The sequence below is a fragment of the Nerophis lumbriciformis genome, linkage group LG05, assembly GCF_033978685.3.
Source record: "Nerophis lumbriciformis linkage group LG05, RoL_Nlum_v2.1, whole genome shotgun sequence".
Classification (NCBI taxonomy): Eukaryota; Metazoa; Chordata; class Actinopteri; order Syngnathiformes; family Syngnathidae; genus Nerophis; species Nerophis lumbriciformis.
In genome coordinates this window covers 38,040,335-38,061,443 of record NC_084552.2, presented here as the reverse complement: position 1 = coordinate 38,061,443, position 21,109 = coordinate 38,040,335, and the positions used below count along the sequence as shown (strand labels likewise).

At 40.7% G+C, this 21,109-nt stretch overlaps 2 protein-coding genes across 3 annotated transcripts in view; both read left to right on the top strand.

Moving 5' to 3' along the window:
* The window catches only part of ppp2r5b (protein phosphatase 2, regulatory subunit B', beta), a 52,744-nt gene extending 32,654 nt beyond the window's left edge, over positions 1-20,090 (top strand). The window contains exons 8-13 of one of the 2 annotated variants that reach the window (XM_061960409.2): positions 4,656-4,709; positions 4,799-4,969; positions 5,210-5,337; positions 5,461-5,562; positions 6,618-6,874; positions 19,631-20,090. In XM_061960409.2, coding sequence (XP_061816393.1) covers positions 4,656-4,709; positions 4,799-4,969; positions 5,210-5,337; positions 5,461-5,562; positions 6,618-6,840 — 678 coding nt within the window. In that variant the 3' untranslated portion in view covers positions 6,841-6,874; positions 19,631-20,090. Of the gene's footprint in view, positions 1-4,655; positions 4,710-4,798; positions 4,970-5,209; positions 5,338-5,460; positions 5,563-6,617; positions 9,237-19,630 lie in introns of those variants that run through there. The other variant, XM_061960408.2, reaches the window with a different exon arrangement.
* On the top strand, positions 9,417-20,628 carry gphb5 (glycoprotein hormone subunit beta 5). The gene is made up of 3 exons (XM_061960417.2): positions 9,417-10,986; positions 19,631-19,838; positions 19,987-20,628. Exons 1-3 carry the CDS (start codon positions 10,931-10,933, stop codon positions 20,173-20,175), a joined length of 453 nt encoding a protein of 150 aa, XP_061816401.2. The 5' UTR covers positions 9,417-10,930; the 3' UTR covers positions 20,176-20,628.
* The last annotated feature ends 481 nt before the right edge of the window (positions 20,629-21,109 follow it).

Genomic DNA, 21,109 nt, shown 5'->3' with positions numbered 1-21,109 from the left:
GCACTCCAGTTGTATAGACAGGGCTATTTTTTTCTGACTTTCATTACTTCTACAAAATAAATGGACAAAAATCAAAATCAAACGCTGCAGGGGATGCTGGTCCTCAGTACTATACAAAATATGAACAATAGTGAAGGAAGAATCTGGCCCTCAGGTCATTAGCTTTTTGAAAATGTGGCCCTCAACACAATTTAGTTAAAAAGCTTTGATCTAATGTATTCAGCAATAATGATGGATCAGTAAGAGCATTGTACATTTGCGCTTTTTCGTGGGCCATGTAAAATAACGTTAAGGCTCAGACTAAATGAAGGGAAAACATTTAACTAAAAAGCAACATACCATGACTTACTGTAAACTCTGGTAAAAGCAGCTTTTTTTATGTAGATAAATGGTGATACTTTTGGAGACCGTGGGGCATGGTTTCAGTTGCAATCTGTCAACGCCTCTACAAACTAACATTAAAAATAAAATAAAGCTAATTTTAAGCTAATTTTACACCAATGCATATTCAATACATTTTATCCAGACCACAAATGTAGAGTGAAATGATCATACGTCTCCTTTAAGTGAATGATGAGAACCGATTCACAGTTGCAAGTCGTTCATCTGCGAGTCCTTCTTACTTGCGTGTCTCAATAAATTAGAATATGTCAATTATGACAAAAAGACCAATTAATGGCTGATGAGGTTTTTGCAGTTATTTTTTTTATTTAAACATTTTTCTTTAATTTAAAAAATCTGTTTTTTTTGTAATTTTAAAAAGTTTAATTTAAAAAATATGTTTTTTTTTTAAATTAACTATTACCTCTATTCATCTACAGAAATGCATTTTGGAAATGTTTCACTGTCTGTGGTGATGACCAATTTCCTGCAGGCAAACCAGTTACAAACAGGTAGCGCGTTAAATAACTTATGGAAGTGCGTACAGAAACACAAAACATAGTAACACAGTGCAGGACCGCCTGTGTGTGCTCTACAGTACTCTACTGTACGCACAGATCTGTATGAATGAATCTGAAGTTTATTGTGTAACCACGTCTTTTGAATGTCTTCATGTTGTGCACAGATCCAAACCTCTTGAGTTGCTCATCCCTTTCTCTACCAAAGCCAGGCTAACGAGTTGTTGTATTAAACTAATAAAAAGTGTTTAAAAAACTTGGTTTCTTAGCTGCTGTCTGTGTTCTTTGCGCCCAAATGAGCTTCTTGTGCCAGCGTTGCTTCCGAAATGAATATGTGCCTTCTCTGCCACCTGACACATGTAAATTGCGCATTATTAAAAGTGTGTCTGTCTCCGTAATCCGTCGCCTGACGACGACCTCCTGTTCCCTCAAATGCCGCCTTGGCAACAGAACCCAGCGTCATGTTTACAAGGCTTAATGCTGACTAAGACTTCAATGAATAATTATCTTTTTAAATAGCTTGACCCATCAGCCCGGGTATTCTAATCCTCCTGGCTTCAAGGCGGCTTCCCTTCTTTCTCCTATGGCTTTTTTTTCTCAGCCCAAAGAAAAGCTTTGCAGAGAAAGAAAGCAATGAGCAAATTGTACTTGTTCGTACACAAACCATCTTTTGCACGTTGTCATGAGGATTCATGCATTCAGCAGTAAAGCAACGTCTTAGTGTAGTGATGCTCCACGTAACTAAAACACAACCTTAAGAAGCTGTCAATGATCCGTCACAATAAAAGTTGACTTTGTATGCTTTTATTTTTAATAACACCTTTTGCTAATCAATGTGGCCGTCATAAAAAAGTCCAACAGTATGATAGTAGTCATTATGTCAATGTGGTGTCAAGTCTATCTTCTTATAGTAAATTACCCTAAGGGAGAGCATTGTGTGTGTGTGTGTGTGTGTGTGTGTGTGTGTGTGTGTGTGTGTGTGTGTGTGTGTGTGTGTGTGTGTGTGTGTGTGTGTTTGTGTGACATCAGTCCTTCCAAAGTAAACACAAGCACACAACCCCCGTCGCCACGGTGCCCACTCACAAAGGCAATCAACCCATTTGGGAGGCAGAAAGATAGGGAGGGATGAGCACACACATGCAGAGACAGGCACATACACACACACACACACACACACACAATCTATTATGATGCCTGAATGTATTTGTTTGTGTGAGCTAACTTTTACTACTGAACGGTTCAACGCAAAAAGGTGATAATGTGTCAGAACATGCACTTCTACTGTGTTGCCTATGCTACTTTCCTGGTATTAAACTTAAATGAGTTTGACTTGAAATTTCTCCAACAGCTCAATGCATGCTACCGAATATGCACTGTAACTGTAGGATGTTTAGCCCGATCAATACAAAATTGGCACATACAGTACCTAACAAGCACATGTATGCCAAATTTGAGCAAGATTGGTTAAAAAACATGGCCGCCATTAAGTAAGACATCTTTGACAACAAGTCATTGAGCGTTTTTCTAATGATTATACAACTTGATATCTGTATTACATATTGTATGTCTTACAATGTATTTTCACCACAACCCATAGGGGTAGCCGCAAATTTACAAAATGGGATGTTCCAAAGCTGTTAGTGTGGAATCAAAACAGTGCCAAAATGCATGTGCATAAAAATCACACACGGTGTCTTTTTGCTCGGTCGCAGACTGTTTGTGCTTGCAATGTATCAAATCTTTCTCCAAGCGCGTGACGTTCAACCTTTTAGGTACTTAAGAACATGTATTGAATAGGCGGCGCAGCGTCTCCTCTCCTTTTTGATTGTTCACATTATACGCCTCCTGTCACTTGGTCAGAGCCAATCCGAGGGAACTATTATCGTTAAATTGTGTCCCTTCTGAGGAAGATTAGTCTTTAGAGTCTAAAGTTTTGACAAAATAACCTAATATATTATTTATTTTGAAATAAAGTGCTAAAAACACATTCTTTTGATCACATTGGGAGGGCATCGCACTCACGACTCTGGCCCTATGACATTAGAACAGCGATAAATGAGCAACCTTTTATAAGTAAAGTTAAAGTTGGTCTATATAATGCAATGTTGCAATTACCTGGGTAACATACATCGAGAAAACATTTTTGCCAGTCGAAATAAGCTATATTTGATGATATCAAGTGGTTAGAGATTCTTGTTAAAGATCGGTATCTTTGACATATTCACATGACATCATACTAAATTGTAATGCCATTGTTTAATAAGTTTTAGTGTAAAACACACTATATGACAAATTCACTAATATTGGCTTATTTTGTCCACACAACACAAGAGGTTGCCTCGGATTGGATGACAGGAGACCGTAACGGCCTAACTGTCTCAATTGACAAAAAATTTTTTTCTTGTCTCTCAAAAGTATTGTGAACGATAGGCAAAATTCCAAAAAAGTGCAGTTCCCCTACACGTCTTTGAGCAGTCCTTAAATATGCTAGGTTTTTATGATCTGGGACGACCACTCCTATAGCATGAGAACGACGGCCAGAAGCTCTCTATTTCCCACATCATAGAAGAAGGCACAAGGGTGAAGCCTTTGGTCGACCGGGGAAGGCTGGGACAGAACCATGCATCAACCTCGACAAAAAATTGTAAAGCAAGATCAACGTGCTTAAGATTTGGTGCTTTAGTAAACATGTGTTTTAGTGAATGCGGCTTCGGCTTCTGGGGTCCTTAGTCAAGGGTTCAGCTTTGCTGCTAAAGTTGCGGATGAATCGCCTCTAGAAGTTAGCGAAACACAACAACCTTTGCAAGTGCTTCCTTGATGTAAGAGATAACCACTCGACCACTGCCTGGATCTTGGAAGGATCAGGTTTGAGATGGCCCTTCTCCACAATGAACCTCAGAACTGACACTGATGGCGAGTGAATTTCGCACTTCTCAGTTTTGACAAATAACCGATTCTCCAATAACCGCTGTCAGGCGAGATAGACGTGGCGGACATGTTTTTGTAGATTTCTGTAAAAGATAACAATGTCATCAAAGTACACTAAACATAATTGATTGATCATCTCCCTGAGGACATCGTTAATTAGATTTCGGAAAACTGCTGGCGCATTAGTGAGGCCAAAAGGCTTAACTAAATATTCAAAATGCCCCATAGGGGGGTTTAAATCAGTCTTCCAATCATCCGCCTCCTTAATTCTCACCTAGCTCATCTTGTGCTGTGCTCGAGGCGCAAAGACAAACGAGCAACAGATAACTTATAAGGCGCCTATCTGGGCACTCATGGACACCATACAAAATCAAAACAATAAAATCATATAGCATGTGCAATGTTAGTAGATCACACGCAACACGCAACACGCCCACTAATAGCACACGCAATTTAATAGATTGTACACGCTGTTTAGCACGTGGTATTTGGATCTTAGTAAGTCCGGCCCTAAGTGTTTAAAGTGACAAATCAGAAAGGAAGGGAGTTGCTAGGTTGTGTATTTGATGCCCGACCCTAAGTTCCAAAAAGGTGGAACGTTGCGCACGTGGAGAAAGAAAAGAACACATTGCGATTGCAGAGTTCGAGTGGGAGCAAAATGAGTCCCTGCACATGCGCAGACAAGCCATGCGCACGCAGAATGTGGTTTTTACGCGCAAGGTTTTTGTCACTGTTTTGATGCCCTGGAACATTCAACACAAGATAAAATTGCTCGCTTTTGATATAATCGGCTGAATCATATGTTCACTGTGTGTTCTCCTCTCACAGATGGCCTACTGCGTGGTGCAATTCATGGAAAAAGACGCCACCGTGACTGAATATGTACGTCTCCACTTTTCCCTGCATCTTTGCTGACTCTAACGATGCTTAAAATACGTTTGCCGTCGCATCACACGCCCTTTTCCTGTCAGATCATCCGAGGGCTGCTCAAGTACTGGCCGAAGACGTGCACGCAGAAGGAGGTGATGTTCCTGGGCGAAATAGAAGAGATCCTTGACGTCATCGAGCCGTCCCAGTTCATCCGAGTCCAGGAGCCTCTCTTCAAGCAGATCGCGGGCTGCATCGCCAGCCCTCACTTCCAGGTGAATGACACAGTGTGCTTATTGGGCAGTGTCGGCGTAAGTCATCAAGAAGGCTTTTGACTTGTAAATTAAAATAGAAGTGTGTACAGTAGACAGTAAATCTATACAACTAGTACAGCTGTACACTGACTATACTAAAGTACATCCAAGTTGACTTGTAATCAAATGATGGACTTACTTTTGAAGCTACTGCAGCTGTTTTGGATACACATTGCTATTCTGTTCCTACGTGTGCTTTAGGTGGCTGAACGCGCCCTTTACTTCTGGAACAACGAGTACATCCTGAGTTTGATCGAGGAGAACTGTCAAGTCATCCTGCCGCTGGTCTTTGCCACCCTCTACAGAGTCTCCAAGGAACACTGGAATCCGTAGGTGGCACACATTTGACTTTAAATGCCTTGTTGCGTTATCGTTAGCGCTAGAAGACGTGATCAAGCTCGATCACATGACCCAGGTCAGCGAGCGCTAACATTCCAGACGTTTCCCTGCAGAACCATCGTGTCTCTGATCTTTAACGTGCTGAAGACCTTCATGAAGATGAACAGCACGTTGTTTGAAGAGCTCACCGCCTCTTACAAAGCAGAAAAGCAGAAGTGAGTGTCTGTGGATGGATAGGTCAAAGGGTTGTAGTTTTTAGTACATTATTGCTGTATTTTTGGTAATAATTATTTATGTGTTTCTCCATTGTACATGATTTTTCATTTTTAATGTCCAAATCTTTCACAGGTGTACGATACACAGGCAGTTATTCGTCAATACGCCAAAGCCATACAGGACATAAACTGTAAGTCCTTCATTTTTTAAAGTGCATGAAAACATTTTGGATTCTCAATGAACTTCAGCACAAAAGAAAATTGTTGTTTTTTATTGTAACCCTTTAAAGCCCTTTTAGTCAAATGATGTCACCGTTTCCAATTAGTAAACATAGTTATTTTACTTATTTACATCTCTATTGTCTGATCAAAAGGCATTCAAAGGGTCAAATAATAAACAACATTACAAGTTTGATATTTTCATTCAGAACTGAAGTTTATTGAGAAATTTGAGCAAAAAATGTAAAAAAACAAAACAAACAAAAAGATTCCAAAATGTTTTTATGCCCTTCAAAAAGTTAAGGACTTTTAAAAAAGTCCGCTTTGGCTTTGAAGATAATTACAATCGAATGTTCCCAAATGGTCAAAGGTGTTTTATTATCGCTTACTGGGAACACATTGATTTGTGTGTCTGTAGCTTTTATGCTATTGAGCTGGGTTTGTTGGTCTGTCTCCACATGGGGGTATTGTGCTCTACCTTTTACATATGCACTCTAACTCTGCACTTGCCTAGCATAATGATGACATATATCACATTCTGTAGAACAATGTTACAAGAGGACACAAATGCTAGCAACCCTAGCATAGCTATGTGAGGTACATTGCTAATGCATTTTAACAACATCATGCTCGGTTAGCCTATTAGCTGAAAAATACCCCAAAATGATTACATTTACAGCTTGCACGTCTGTAGCTAACTGGCAGTTTTAAGTTGTGTAGCGAAGCATGTTTGTTTCACAAAGTGCTGGGCGTGTACATGGGGACGACTCATTTCAGAGATAAAAAGGATTTTCCTTTATGACGTCATGAAAAGACACGTTGTGTGCCCTCTACAGGGAGATGAAGCGTGAGAGGGAGCGTGCTGAGCTCTGGCGAGGCCTGGAGGAGCACCAGGAGCGCTGGCTGCAGATGCTGACTGAGGCCGCCCGCAATCAGCGCAACCTACAGGAGCGAGGCGCGAGAGGGGACCCGCCGCCTCCCTTGTCCCCGCAGGCAGCCCGCGCCGACAAGGCCGAGGCCCAGGCCAGCAGGGGCGGCCCAGGAGAGAGCGCCACCTAGGCAGACGTGACGGCAATGCTTCAAACAGAAGAAGGTATAGTGGAGCCCTGTTTATGTCGACAACTCATCTGTGTGGACCAACTCATCAATTCCTGATCCACCGTGTTCTTTTTATTACTAAAAAGTGTGCGCTTAAGTCGACATTGTCACATTTGGTTGACCGATTTTAACAACATAAAAATTGAGAACCAAAGGGGTCATTTCTATGAAAGATGTTTATGTCGAAATATGTTGTAGTATTTGTTTAGCGCCAAGCATACCTGTCAACCTTGTTTTTTCCCTTGTTTCCCAGTCTCTTCCCGGTCCAGTTTTTTTTTTTGCCTTCCATAAAAAAAAAAAAGATCTCCAGTGCTGCTGCAACTACAGCTCAAGTATAGTTGGTAAACATCAACGTAACAATGGTGACAGGCAGCCTGGCGAGTCACATGTTACGTGATTCAATCAAATCAACAATGTGAGAGAGGTAGATGTTTAGTAGATGACAGAGAAGGCATTTCAGCCAAACATCCAAACTTTGTGTTAATATCTCGACAATAGGAGACTTATTATCCGTACCTCAAGTTTTTTGAGCAGCCAGGTCCCACACCCTCATGCTTTTTGTAAGATTCGTAGCACTGAGGAAGAATTGACATGAGCCAGCATGAAAAATGTTTCAAGCATAAGCGTAGCCCAGAATTGTGTTTTTGTTTTCATTTCCACTGTATAACAGAGACCCCCAAAGGCAGCGTTAAATTTGGACTGCTAAACCTAATTCATGTGCTGCAATGGTTAGTGAACCTTCCTTGTATGGGGGAAGACCTGAGTTTCATTCCGAAGTCAGGGCATGTTAAACATGATTTTGTTTTTAGTGATTTAGCTGCGGTTTGTTGCTGAAAATTAAAATAATTTTTTTTCCCAAATTCTGAAATACAAATGTTGACAGGTATGGCGCTGAGCAGCGTGAATATTCCAATGGATTGCTACAATGCATTAAAACGTACACTCAGTAACTTCAGTGCAAAGTAAAATGAAAGCATGGCAGTTTTATCTTGAATCCTACCACAGTAACTTACAACATGCACATATGTATTTATTTATTTATTTATTTATTTTAGATTGTTTGCTACTGGAAGAAAGATTTGCGCTGTGTATGAAAGCTTTATTGTAATTATAGTCAAGACATACAACAAAATTACTGCAGCAGCTCTGTTAGATATGGGTACAAAATATCATGAAAACAGAAAAATAAAAATATGCACAAACCATGTCAACAAACTGCCGTGGATGCAAAAATAATTGATCATCACCCATTCTCTTTTTGTCTCTGGCCAAAGTCACAAGTATATGTGCGAGCAATGGCTAGTTTATGTTTCGATTATGTCGACAAACGCTTATGTCGACGTCAGTCAGCCAGTCCGAGGGGCTTCGACATGAGTGGGTTCCACTGTACAAAACGAATCGATATTTTAGTGTTAGTGTTTCTTTTTCACGTTGTCTTAAAAAGTACTTTATAACGATTGTTTTTGTATTCTGAGAAAATAAAACCTGATACTGAAACTTTATTTTCTATTCCATGAGGAAATGTAATTTCATTTGACAACACGGATCAGTTTTGAACGTGTTAATGTGTGCGTGCGCGCGTGTGTTTGTGTGTGTGAGACAGCGTTTACATGAGAATGTATCGTCACACTAATTGATTGTTAATGAACTACCTTTCAACCAAACCAGTCAAATGTTTGGAATCCAAGTGTCGAGAAATGTATATAACATGTCACAGTTTATACAGACACATGCAATTTATGCTTGGCTTGCCTTTTTAATTGGCTCATTTTTATTTTTTGGACCTACTTTACTATTTAGAAAATAAATGTTCATCGCTCCCTGGTGGCTCCCTGCTGATTCCTTAAACTCCTCCCCAAAAACTATTAAGTAAATTCAGGCCAAACAAACCAACTTGGACTTTTTTTGTCATTGTTTGCATCACGATTCGATTGCACTCCTGAACAGCAACTGCGTGTGTGGTGTGGTGTGTGGGCGTGTGGTTGTGTGTGTAGTCACATCCATCCCGCTCCTTCACGCCCCCATGTGGCGACTTTTATCACAAAGAAGTGTGGATTGAGTGGGGGATGTCACCATAGAGACAGGAAAGAAAAGACATAGATGTAGACATGCTCGAATGGCAATAAGTCAGTCTGTCAGCGCGGTGTGAGTGTCGTTCCAAATGCATTCTAACGTAGCAATTTCACTCAACTCTTAGATTTGCACTGTCCTGATGCCTGACCAGTCTGTGGATGTTGTCTTCTTCCAGATGAAAAACTTGTTTTAATGACAATAAGAGATCTTCTGAGAGGAAGCTGATGTATATTTCGGGTGGGTGTTTTTAATTTGAATGTAGAAAGGATTACTGTAAGTAACTGGGGGGGGGACATCAACTATGTGCTCAAAATGAAACTTCACATTGTTAAAACAACTCTTGAGTCTGAGCTTTTTTGTGTCATCTTTTTGTCTCTTTTTGTCTCATTTTCTTCATTGTAAGTTTTTACTGAATAAGACAGAATGTCCACAAATATAGGACTTAGGATTTACAATATATGGAGTAGAAAAGATTGAATATCAAGAGTATGTAAACATCTCGCTTTGTTTCCTGCCAGACGACCTCATCGACATGTTTTGTAATCAAGCAAAGACGCAGCAAAACACAAAAACAAAAAGTAAAAAACACCCGAATATCCAATAAAATCTCACCTTGTCAATTATCTGGCCCCTTTCCATCACACATGCTCACACTGCTACAATAACAACAAACCCCCACTCTGCTTTGAATCAAAACCACTTTGACGCAGTGCCTCTGATAGGGTATTTCAACTGGCGGCCCGGGGGCCAAATCCGCTCCCAAGTTCAGTTCATAACTTGAGCAATAAACCTTTCTGCAGCACATTTCTTAAAATCCCTAGTGTGATCCTGTTCTATAGAGGAACTCGAAGCACTGTAAACACATTGGCAGATCCTTGCATTGCCATTTTAACCTTGCTAGCAAATGTAGAACACTCAGGTCATAACTTGTGATTTACATAACTGAGATGTTCCTCAAAGCACCCCTTCAAGTCCTTTCTCTTTTGGCAGTTCCACATTTTTTTTCGTAACGTGATTGATGTCAGGGGTTTTTAACCTTTTTTTTTTACCTTGGGGCGTGGGGCCCACTCAAATATGAACATTGAATTAGTAATCTTACTCCTGATTTAAGTTTTATTCAATAATTAGATCTAACCTACTTACAGTTTACAATCTTGTCAAATGTAGTGAAACCATGTGTTAATCACATAGATTATTATTATTATTGTTAGATTGTATTATATTATTTTTATATACATATTATAATTAATTAGAAAACTAAATATTAATCAAATACACTGCATAAGAAGGGACTCATACATCCATCCATCCATTTTCTACAACTAATATACAGACAATTATGTTATATGCTAAAATAAACTAAAACAATTAATATATTTTTTAAACGATCAATGAAATTAAAGTGCAATGTTCTCCTCGTGACTACGTGGGTTCCCTCCCGGTACTCCGGCTTCCTCCCACCTCCAAAGACATGCACCTGGGGATAGGTTGATTGGCAACACTAAATTGGCCCTAGTGTGTGAATGTGAGTGTGAATGTTGTCTGTCTATCTGTGTTGGCCCTGTGATGAGGTGGCGACTTGTCCAGGGTGTACCCCGCCTACCGCCCGAATGCAGCTGAGATTGGCTCCAACACCCCCCGCAACTCTGAAAGGGACAAGCGGTAGAAAATGGATGGATGGATGAAAATATAGCTTCACTACTTTAATCATAATTTTTGCGCTTAAGGAACTTCTTTATGGCTTTCGCTCCAGTCTTTGAGATTGTCATTACTGCCACAAGTGGTGAAAAAGTGTATAACTACAGAGAACTGCTGCAACCCATACGGACCACAGCTAAGAAATATATTTTTGGTGGCCCTCTATGGTTCCCGGCCATATGGTTATGAAACACTGATTTATGTAATTAAAGTGTTGATGTAGCTTGTTTACTTCAGATGCAGTCAGTCGTCAGTGTTATGTTCGGGTCACATTGCTGCAATGGTGGTGTTGTTACGATGCGGAAAAGGACACGAAGAAGCAAAAGCAGCATGCAGGTAAGATTCCTTTTATTCCATAAAAGCTGCAAAAACATGAAAAGTGTGTCGCTCGGAGGCGCGCAGGGATCCAAACAGCAAAACTTAGTTTAGTACGGACAGGAAAAAAAACAAGTTGTAGCATACAGCTAAACAGGCACGCAACCGCTACCAACAGCGAACGGAGGAATGGTTCTCTCAGCAATAAAGTGAACGCACCTGACGCATAGCGCATACATTGATCCAGCAACCAAAAACAGTGTGACACCGGTATGCAGTGTTGGGTTAGTTACTGAAAACCAGTAACTAGTTACAGTTACTTTATTTAAAAAATAACTCAGTTACTTACACCAAAAAGTAATGTGTTACTGTGAAAAGTAACTAGTTACATTTTTTTTCTTCTTTTTTTTTTAAAGCTCCCATTAATGGGAGAATGCCCTTTTAGCCTTCATTTCAGTACTGTTATTGCACTGGAGAATAATACAATCTGTTGATCAACTTGACATGCATTTGCATCACTGAACTCTGCTAAGCAATGTGGTCTACATACAACACACAAAGACAAAGATATGTTTCAAAGGGCCAATTTATTTCAGGCCAGAACAAATTGACAAAACTATTTTAAATAGCTGCAACATAACATACATAAGCAACAAACAACATAATAACATGTCACAACATGTACAACATAGCTGTAAACCTGGCTTCACCCAGGGAAGGCACACATGACATACACAAAGCCTAACCAGGCATTTTTTCTCTCTCAAAGAATTGTGAAATAAATCATGTCTTCAGGAGATCAACACTGTACTGAAGCCCAGAACACTCTACGCATTTCCCCAGTTTTAGTTTAGAGAAAAGGAAAGATTGCCCTGGCACACTAGGATCCCTCTTTATGTTTGTGAACTTTATAGTCTATACATTTAGAGTGATGTGATAATCAAACACTCTAGAAGTCTAGAATGAAAGAGTATATAAGAGAATTGACAGAGTGTGTACCTTCAGTGCTGAATGATGAGCAGAGGCAGAGTTTGGAGTGTTTTCTTTAGATTGCTTTGCATGTTTATGTACTCACTGTCCAGGTACGTGAAAATGTTTTCCGTGCCATTTGCTGTTTGACGCCGGTATCATGCAAATTAGCTGCCTGAAAGCGGGTGACTCCACTGTAGAAATAGCCTGCATGTCTTCTAGCACATACTGTACGCTGTGATGGCTCTATCATTGTTGTCCTGGCTAGCAGCTCTCCATTAAAATCCATAGGTGGTGGTGGTGGTGGTGGAGGTGAAGTGGCATCGGAGTCTGTGTCTCTCTTTACTAGCTTCGTCGAAGCATGTTGCTTTTGTAGCTGTTTCAGCAGAATTGAATTGCTGTTTTGGGCAGTAGATAGGATATTTGATCCAAGACACAACTTACATTTAACTAAAATGTTATTTTCTTTGTGCTCGACAAAAGAAAAGTAGTGAGAATATCTCCATGTCTTGTTAGTAAACACAGACACGCCCCCTCCCCCCTCCCCCCTCCCCCTCCCCACACCCACACCCAGACACACACAGAGCGCGCCTCTTCTCTTCCTTGTGACACAGGAAGAATCAGAAGGACGACACTGCAACTCGCCAATAAAACACACTCAGATCTTCTGTTTCTAGCCGATACTACATAAAAAATAACGCAGTAACGCATCATGTAGTAACGGTAACTGAGGTACTGAATATAAAAAAATAACAAGTTAGACTACTAGTTACTACTAGTTACTTTGTAACGCGTTAGTCCCAACACTGCCAGTATGTAAGGGGAAGTGATTAGCAGCAACCGCAGGTGCAAACACCAATCACCAAACAGGAACAGGTGTGTAAGAAACGCAGCGTTTGGCAACCAAAAGTGAACAAAGGACAGAGCGCTGAGAACAAAAACACTTAACTGCAAAAAATAACAGAAACCCAAAACGAGACATGACCCAGACATTGGGTCATGACCAGTGTTGGGACTAACGCGTTACAAAGTAACGCGTTACTGTAACGCCGTTAGTTTCGGCGGTAACTAGTAATCTAACGCGTTATTTTTTTTATTCAGTAATTTAGTTACCGTTACTACATGATGCGTTACTGCGTTATTTTACGTTACTTTTGATGTAGTATCGGCTAGAAACAGAAGCGCTGCGGTGTCGTTCTTCTGAATCTTCCTCTGTCACAAGCCGGAGAGAAGAAAAGAGGCGCGGTCTATGTGTGTGTGTGTGTGGGTGTGGGGAGGGGATGACGCACACAATTGATCCGCGGTTTGATATATGAAACAAAAAAAAAAGTTGTTGGCACGTTCAGTCCACACACAGCGTGGTCATGGCGAGCGGAGTAACGGAGGAGCTTGAACGCCCCTGCCATTGAATCGGTGTGTTTATAAGTGCAGACTCGGTTGTGCAAAACGAGGGTTTTAAACACATGCTGAACGTGCTTGAACCACGTTACGACATCCCGTCGCGCACCCACTTCAGCAATAAGATTGTGCCAGATCTTTATGAGCAGGAGAAGAAAAAAGTTGTGGATGAACTATACCGAGCATCATCTGTTGCGCTCATGACAGACGGGTGGACGTCCAGCGGAACTATAAGCGCTCACTTCATCACAGCAGACTGGGAGATGAGAAGACATGCCCCCTCTACGAGAGTCACCCTGTGCAGGTGCTGACACAAGCAGTGGAGGAATGGAAGATAAAGATATCCCAGTCACACGTGATAATGCCAAAAATCAAATAATTACAGAGAATGAGGCAGGACTGGGACCACAGATAGGTGCTTTGCACATGTAGTGAATTTGGCATCACAGAAGGGAATCTCAGTCAATAGGATGGAGCGCCTCTTTGGGAGGATCAGGAAGGTTTCTTACTTCCACCCAAGCACAACAGCTGCTCATGTGCTTAAGACAAAGCAAGAAATGCTAAAGCTGCCTGCTCATACATGATGTCCCAACGAGGTGGAACTCCACTTATGATACGTTGGAGCAGCAGGCAGCTATATACTCTGCATTGACCCACAACACCCTGAAGACAAATGTCACCCTGTCTGATGATGATGTGAGAGTGGCAGGTGAGGTCCTCCAGGTGCTTAAACCCCTCAAAAGTGTTCCATCTCTACTGAGCACTGAAACTTCACCATCTGTGTCAATGATCCTGCCACTGAAAACAAGTATTCTACAATCCATGGCTCCAAGTGTGGAAGACAGCAGCATCACTCCAGATGTCAGGCTTTATGTTTCAAGGAAGATGATGTTCCTTCTTATGTTGCACTTTAACTTGTTTTTTATTCATGGTCATTGGTCCAAGTTTAAAGAAAGGAGGAATGCCTTTTTATGTTGCACTGTTTTTCATTAATTATGTTAAAAGGAAAATAAAAATGTATGTCAAGTTGATCAACAGATTGTATTATTCTCCAGTGCAATAACAGTACTGAAATGAAGGCAAAAAGGGCATTAATGGGAGCTTTAAAAAAAAAAGAAGAAAAAAAGAAGTAACTAAATAGTTACTTTTCACAGTAACGCATTACTTTTTGGTGTAAGTAACTGAGTTAGTAACTGAGTTACTTTTGAAATAAAGTAACTAGTAACTGTAACTAGTTACTGGTTTTCAGTAACTAACCCAACACTGGTCATGACAGTCATTTATTTAACTTATTTGGTTATATAGTGTTTATTACAGTATGTTTTGGTAGAGTGCTTCCATCTGTTACAAACCCCGTTTCCATATGAGTTGGGAAATTGTGTTAGATGTAAATATAAACGGAATACAATGATTTGCAAATCCTTTTCAACTCATATTCAATTGAATGCACTACAAAGACAAGATATTTGATGTTCAAACTCATAAACTTTTTTTTTTTTTGCAAATACAAATTAACTTAGAATTTCATGGCTGCAACACGTGCCAAAGTAGCAAAGGGCATGTTCACCACTGTGCAGAGGTGGGACCAAGTCATTGTTTTGCAAGTCACAAGTAAGTCTCAAGTCTTTGCCCTCAAGTCCGAGTCAAGTCCCGAGTCAAGACAGGCAAGCCCCGAGTCAAGTCCAAAGTCAAGACTGGAAAGTCTCAAGTCAAGTCCTAAGTCCTGCATTTTGAGTTTCGAGTCCTTTCAAGTCCTTTTAACCACAGACTAATATATTAACACAGATTGTGTATGCTTTTCAAACGCTGTATTTATTTATTAAAACAAGTGCATTTTAAATTGCAGGAAAGAAAATTGTGCTGACATTGCACTTTATAATAGCACTATTAACCAGTCATTTTAAACATTAACTCATTCCTTTACAGAACAAACACATTGAAAAATAAAGTGCAAATGTACTTATTTGTACAAAAGTGTTAACATTGAAAAAACATGACATATACGTGAACATAACAAAAAAGTTGTACTTTTTATATGTCAGGGCCCTATGCTGCATTGCATTTGCAAAAGACCAAATTAGCCAAGAGTCTGTCAGTCATTTGTGCACGATGGGGGCGTAGTATGATGCCACCATGGCTGAAAACTCGCTCCACTGGAGCACTGGAGGCAGGCACTGCCAAGACTCTCATGGCCACTTGGAACATTGAAGGAAGAGTCTTCATGTTCAATGCCCAGAACAAAAGGGGGGAGAGAGGTTTTTTGGGTTGGTGCACTACTTGTAAGTGTATCTTGTGTTTTTTATGTTGATTTAATAAAAAAAATAAAAAAAAATATTTCTTGTGCGGCCCGATACCAATCGATCCACGGACCAGTACCGGGCCGCGGCCCGGTGGTTGGGGACCACTGAGGTAAACAACCAACAGTATGTCAGAAAGCTAGCTAAAACGGTACACATATTCATAATATAGTATACATTTTAACTGACCTTTATTTGACTATTTTTGTCTTTTTTTAGGTGGCTAAAATACGCGGTGCTGCTGACCGCCGTCTAACGTTACGTGTGATATATTGACTAACGTAACCCTGCTTAAAAAAAATCACTGAACAAAAAGTATGAATATGGTAGTGAACTGCAACAGATTCCCGTGTTTGCAATAACGTTATAACGTTAGCAGTGAGTTTACAGCCTCACTGATTTAACTACACAGCAAATAAAAGTCACGTTACTTAGCCAATAAACGTTATCTTACATTCAAAACTTACCGTTCTTTGTGCAACTTCAAATGCCGGACGAAGTTGGAAGTTGTTGCCTCTCCATCAGTAATTTTCGAACCGCATGTGTTGCATACTGCAAACCGTTTTGTGTTGACCACCTCGTAATTTTTATACCCAAACAAAATTCTTTTAGGTATCATTTTTTGTTCACTGGCGTGTGGTTTGGACATGTCTTCTTCGTTGGTTGTCCTGCAATTTGATTGGATGAATGCTGTGTGATGAAAACAAAGTAGATCTAATTTGATTGGCTGTTGTACTGAGACCACACCAGCTGACACACGCAACGCTGATAGACAAGTACACAATGAAAAATACGGAGCGCTCCCGAATAACTTTTTCATCTTTGGGTTTTGGGGAAAGTAGCAAGTCATGTCAAGTCATGTCAATTCAAAAGGCTCAAGTCCAAGTGAAGTCACAAGTCATTGATGTTAAAGTCTAAGTCGAGTTGCAAGTCTTTTTACATTTTGTCAAGTCGAGTCTAAAGTCATCAAATTCATGACTCGAGTCTGACTCGAGTCCAAGTCATGTGACTCGAGTCCACACCTCTGCCACTGTGTTACATCACCTTTTCTTTTAACAACACTCAATAAACGATTGGGAACTGAGGAAACTAATTGTTGAAGCTTTGAAAGTGGAATTCTTTCCCATTCTTGTTTTATATAGAGCTTCAGTCGGTCAACAGTCCGGGGTGTCCGCTGTCGTATTTTACGCTTCATAATGCGCCACACATTTTAGATGGGAGACAGGTCTGGACTGCAGGCGGGCCAGGAAAGTAGCCACACTCTTTTTTTACGAAGCCACGCTGTTGTAACACGTGTTGAATGTGGCTTGGCATTGTCTTGCTGAAATAAGCAGGGGCGTCCATGAAAAAGACGGCGCTTAGATGGCAGCATATGTTGTTCCAAAACCTGTATGTACCTTTCAGCATTAATGGTGCCTTCACAGATGTGTAAGTTACCCATGCCTTAGGCACTAATGCACCCCCATACCGTCACAGATGCTGGCTTTTTAACTTTGCGTCGATAACAGTCTGGATGGTTCGCTTCCCCTTTGGTCCGGATGACACAATGTCGAATATTTCCAAAAACAATTTGAAATGTGGACTTGTCAGACCACAGAACACTTTTCCACTTTGCATGAGTCCATCTTAAATGATCTCGGGCCCAGAGAAGCCAGCGGCGTTTCTGGATGTTGTTGATAAATGGCTTTCGCTTTGCATAGTAGAGATTTAACTTGCACTTACAGATGTAGCGACGAACTGTATTTAGTGACAGTGGTTTTTTGAAGTGTTCCTGAGCCCATGTGGTGATATCCTTTAGAGATTGATGTCGGTTTTTGATACAGTGCCGTCTGAGGGATCGAAGGTCACGGTCATTCAATATTGGTGTCCGGCCATGCCGCTTACGTGGAGTGATTTCTCCAGATTCTCTGAACCTTTTGATGATAATATGGACCGTAGATGTTGAAATCCCTAAATTTCTTGCAATTGCACTTTGAGAAACGTTGTTCTTTAACTGTTTGACTATTTGCTCACGCAGTTGTGGACAAAGGGGTGTACTTCGCTCCATCCTTTCTTGTGAAAGACTGAGCATTTTTTGGGAAGCTGTTTTTATACACAATCATGGCACCCACCTGTTCCCAATTAGCCTGCACACCTGTGGGATGTTCCAAATAAGTGTTTGATGAGCATTCCTCAACTTTATAAGTATTTATTGCCACCTTTCTCAACTTCTTTGTCACGTGTTGCTGGCATCAAATTCTAAAGTTAATGATTATTTGCAAAAAAAAAAAAAAAAGTTTTTCAGTTTGAACATCAAATATGTTGTCTTTGTAGCATATTCAACTGAATATGGGTTGAAAATGATTTGCAAATCATTGTATTCCGTTTATATTTACATCTAACAATTTCCCAACTCATATGGAAACGGGGTTTGTATATACATATGTATATATATGTATATATATATATATATATATATATACATATATATATATATATATATATACATATATATATATATATATATATATATATATATATACATATATATACATGTATATATACATATATATATATATGTGTATATACATATATAAAATATATATACATATATATGTATGTGTACATATATACATATATATATATATATATATATACACATGTATATACGTGTATATACACATATATATGTATATACATATATATATTTTATATATGTATATACACATATATATATATATATATATATATATATATATATATATATATATATATATATATATATATATATATATATATATACACACACACACACACATAGTGACAATGCACAGATTTGGGCTTTAATCCTGTTTGGCAGCTTAGTCACGTAAATAATTTTTGCTTGGGGATCAAATACTTATTTCGATCAAATCCTAATGAATTAATAACATTTAATGTTTGTGTTACATTCTGTCTTCATGGCCAAATAAATGCAGTGCAATGGCAGCGGGAGATGCTGGGGTTAAGAAAACACGTACAGTACTGTACAGACAACTATCAGTATTTTCCAGGGAGGGAATCTCCATGATTGTTCTGCCTGGGGGTCTCTCTCACGCGGAGTTAAAATGGTAATTACTATGATGTCAGAGTGTCCGTCCGCCCTAATGACTTTCTTTAAAAAGAAAAAAAAAGAAGACAACTTGGTTCCATTTCATTTTGTCGCGTGAGCAGAGACACACCAGCTGGGAACTTCAAATACAAAAAAAGGTACAACGTTTTTATTCTATTTTTTTAATAATTCAAGCACAAGGTCAAGGTAAAATGGTAATTACTATGATGTCAGAGTGTCCGTCCGCCCTAATGACTTTCTTTAAAAAGAAAAAAAAAGAAGACAACTTGGTTCCATTTCATTTTGTCGCGTGAGCAGAGACACACCAGCTGGGAACTTCAAATACAAAAAAAGGTACAACGTTTTTATTCTATTTTTTTAATAATTCAAGCACAAGGTCAAGGTAAAAGTTGCTTGCTAGTAATATCCAATATGTTAAAAGAAAAGTTTTCTTATACCACTTCTTAATATGTTTGTTTGTTTCTTAAAATGTGTATAATTATGTTTTATAATGATCAAGTGAGGGGGGAGGAAGGGGGGGGTATACCCACATATGCGGTCCTCTCCAAGGTTTCTCATAGTCATTCACATCGACGTCCCACTGGGGTGAGTTTTTCCTTGCCCTTATGTGGGCTCTGTACCGAGGATGTCGTTGTGGCTTGTGCAGCCCTTTGAGACACTTGTGATTTAGGGCTGTATAAATAAACATTGATTGATTGATTGACTTTTTAACCATTGCAATTATAATATGAGCATTATTGTTGTACTGTAGTTGTGAATAGTCACGGAAGTGCACTTTGACGATACAATAACTTAAGTGACCATCGGAGGGCACTGTTTCACCCTGTAAAAGGCTCTGCAGGCTGCACCTACTTGTCAATTAAAATCGTCTTGATTGAATTTTGACTGACTAATTATTTTTTTTCCCCAGCATGCATCCGGCCCTCGTCCTGCTCGTCCTGCTGCTGCTGGGCCAAGGTCTCGCCGGGTCGACAACAGCCGTGACCACATCGATGGCTGCGCTCCACAGCTTCCGTGGCTGCGCGGTCCGCGAGTTCTCTTTTGTGGCCCAGAAGCCCGGCTGCAGGGGTCTGCGCGTCACCACAGAGGCCTGCTGGGGACGCTGTCACACCTGGGAGGTAATATTTGCACACAATTTAACTTGTCAGGGCATGTAACTACGAAAACTGCACCTTCCTGTAGTCGCCTCCTGCTGGTGGGAGGTTGCCATTGCATTGCATTATTAAAGTCAATAATGTACCCCTCTCTCTCTTGCACAATACACAGAGGCCAGTGCCGGAGCCCCCCTACATTCACAGGCACCACCGAGTGTGCACGTACGCACTGACACGCTACGTTAGTGCGCGGCTGCCAGGCTGCCACCCCGGTGTCTCGCCTCTCTATCACTACCCGGTGGCCATACACTGTCACTGCGCCGCGTGCACCACCCTAGACACCGAGTGCGAGTCTTTCTGATCATCTTGTACACAGCAATGTGTCATTAAAGTCATGCAACAAAAATATCTGTGTGTGTGTGTGTGTGTGTGTGTGTGTGTGTGTGTGTGTGTGTGTGTATAAAGTAATATTTATATACTGTATTTATCAGATAATACAATGCAAAGGCTAGTTTATGCACAGCACATTATGTATACATTCCGGACGGCTTCGAAGCGTTTCTGGACCACCATCCGCCACCTCAGGAAGGGGAAGCAGTGCACTATCAACCCTGTGTATGGTGAGGATGGTGTTCTGCTGACCTCGACTGCGGAAGTTGTGGATCGGTGGAGGGAATACTTCGAAGACCTCCTCAATCCCACCAACACGTCTTCCTATGAGGAAGCAGTGCCTGGGGAATCTGTGGTGGGCTCTCCTATTTCTGGGGCTGAGATTGCTGAGGTAGTTAAAAAGCTCCTAGGTGGCAAGGCCCCGGTGGTAGATGAGATCCGCCCGGAGTTCCTTAAGGCTCTGGATGCTGTGGGGCTGTCTTGGTTGACAAGACTCTGCAGCACTGCATGGACATCGGGGGCGGTACCTCTGGATTGGCAGACCGGGGTGGTGGTTCCTCTCTTTAAAAAGGGGAACCGGAGGGTGTGTTCTAACTATCATGGGATCACACTCCTCAGCCTTCCCGGTAAGGTCTATTCGGGTGTACTGGAGAGGAGGCTACGCCGGATAGTCGAACCTCGGATTCAGGAGGAACAGTGTGGTTTTCGTCCTGGTCGTGGAACTGTGGACCAGCTTTATACTCTCGGCAGTGCCCTTGAGGGTGCATGGGAGTTTGCCCAACCAGTCTACATGTGCTTTGTGGACTTGGAAAAGGCATTCGACCGTGTCCCTCGAGAAGTCCTGTGGGGAGTGCTTTGAGAGTATGGGGTATCGGACTGTCTGATTGTGGCGGTCCGCTCCCTGT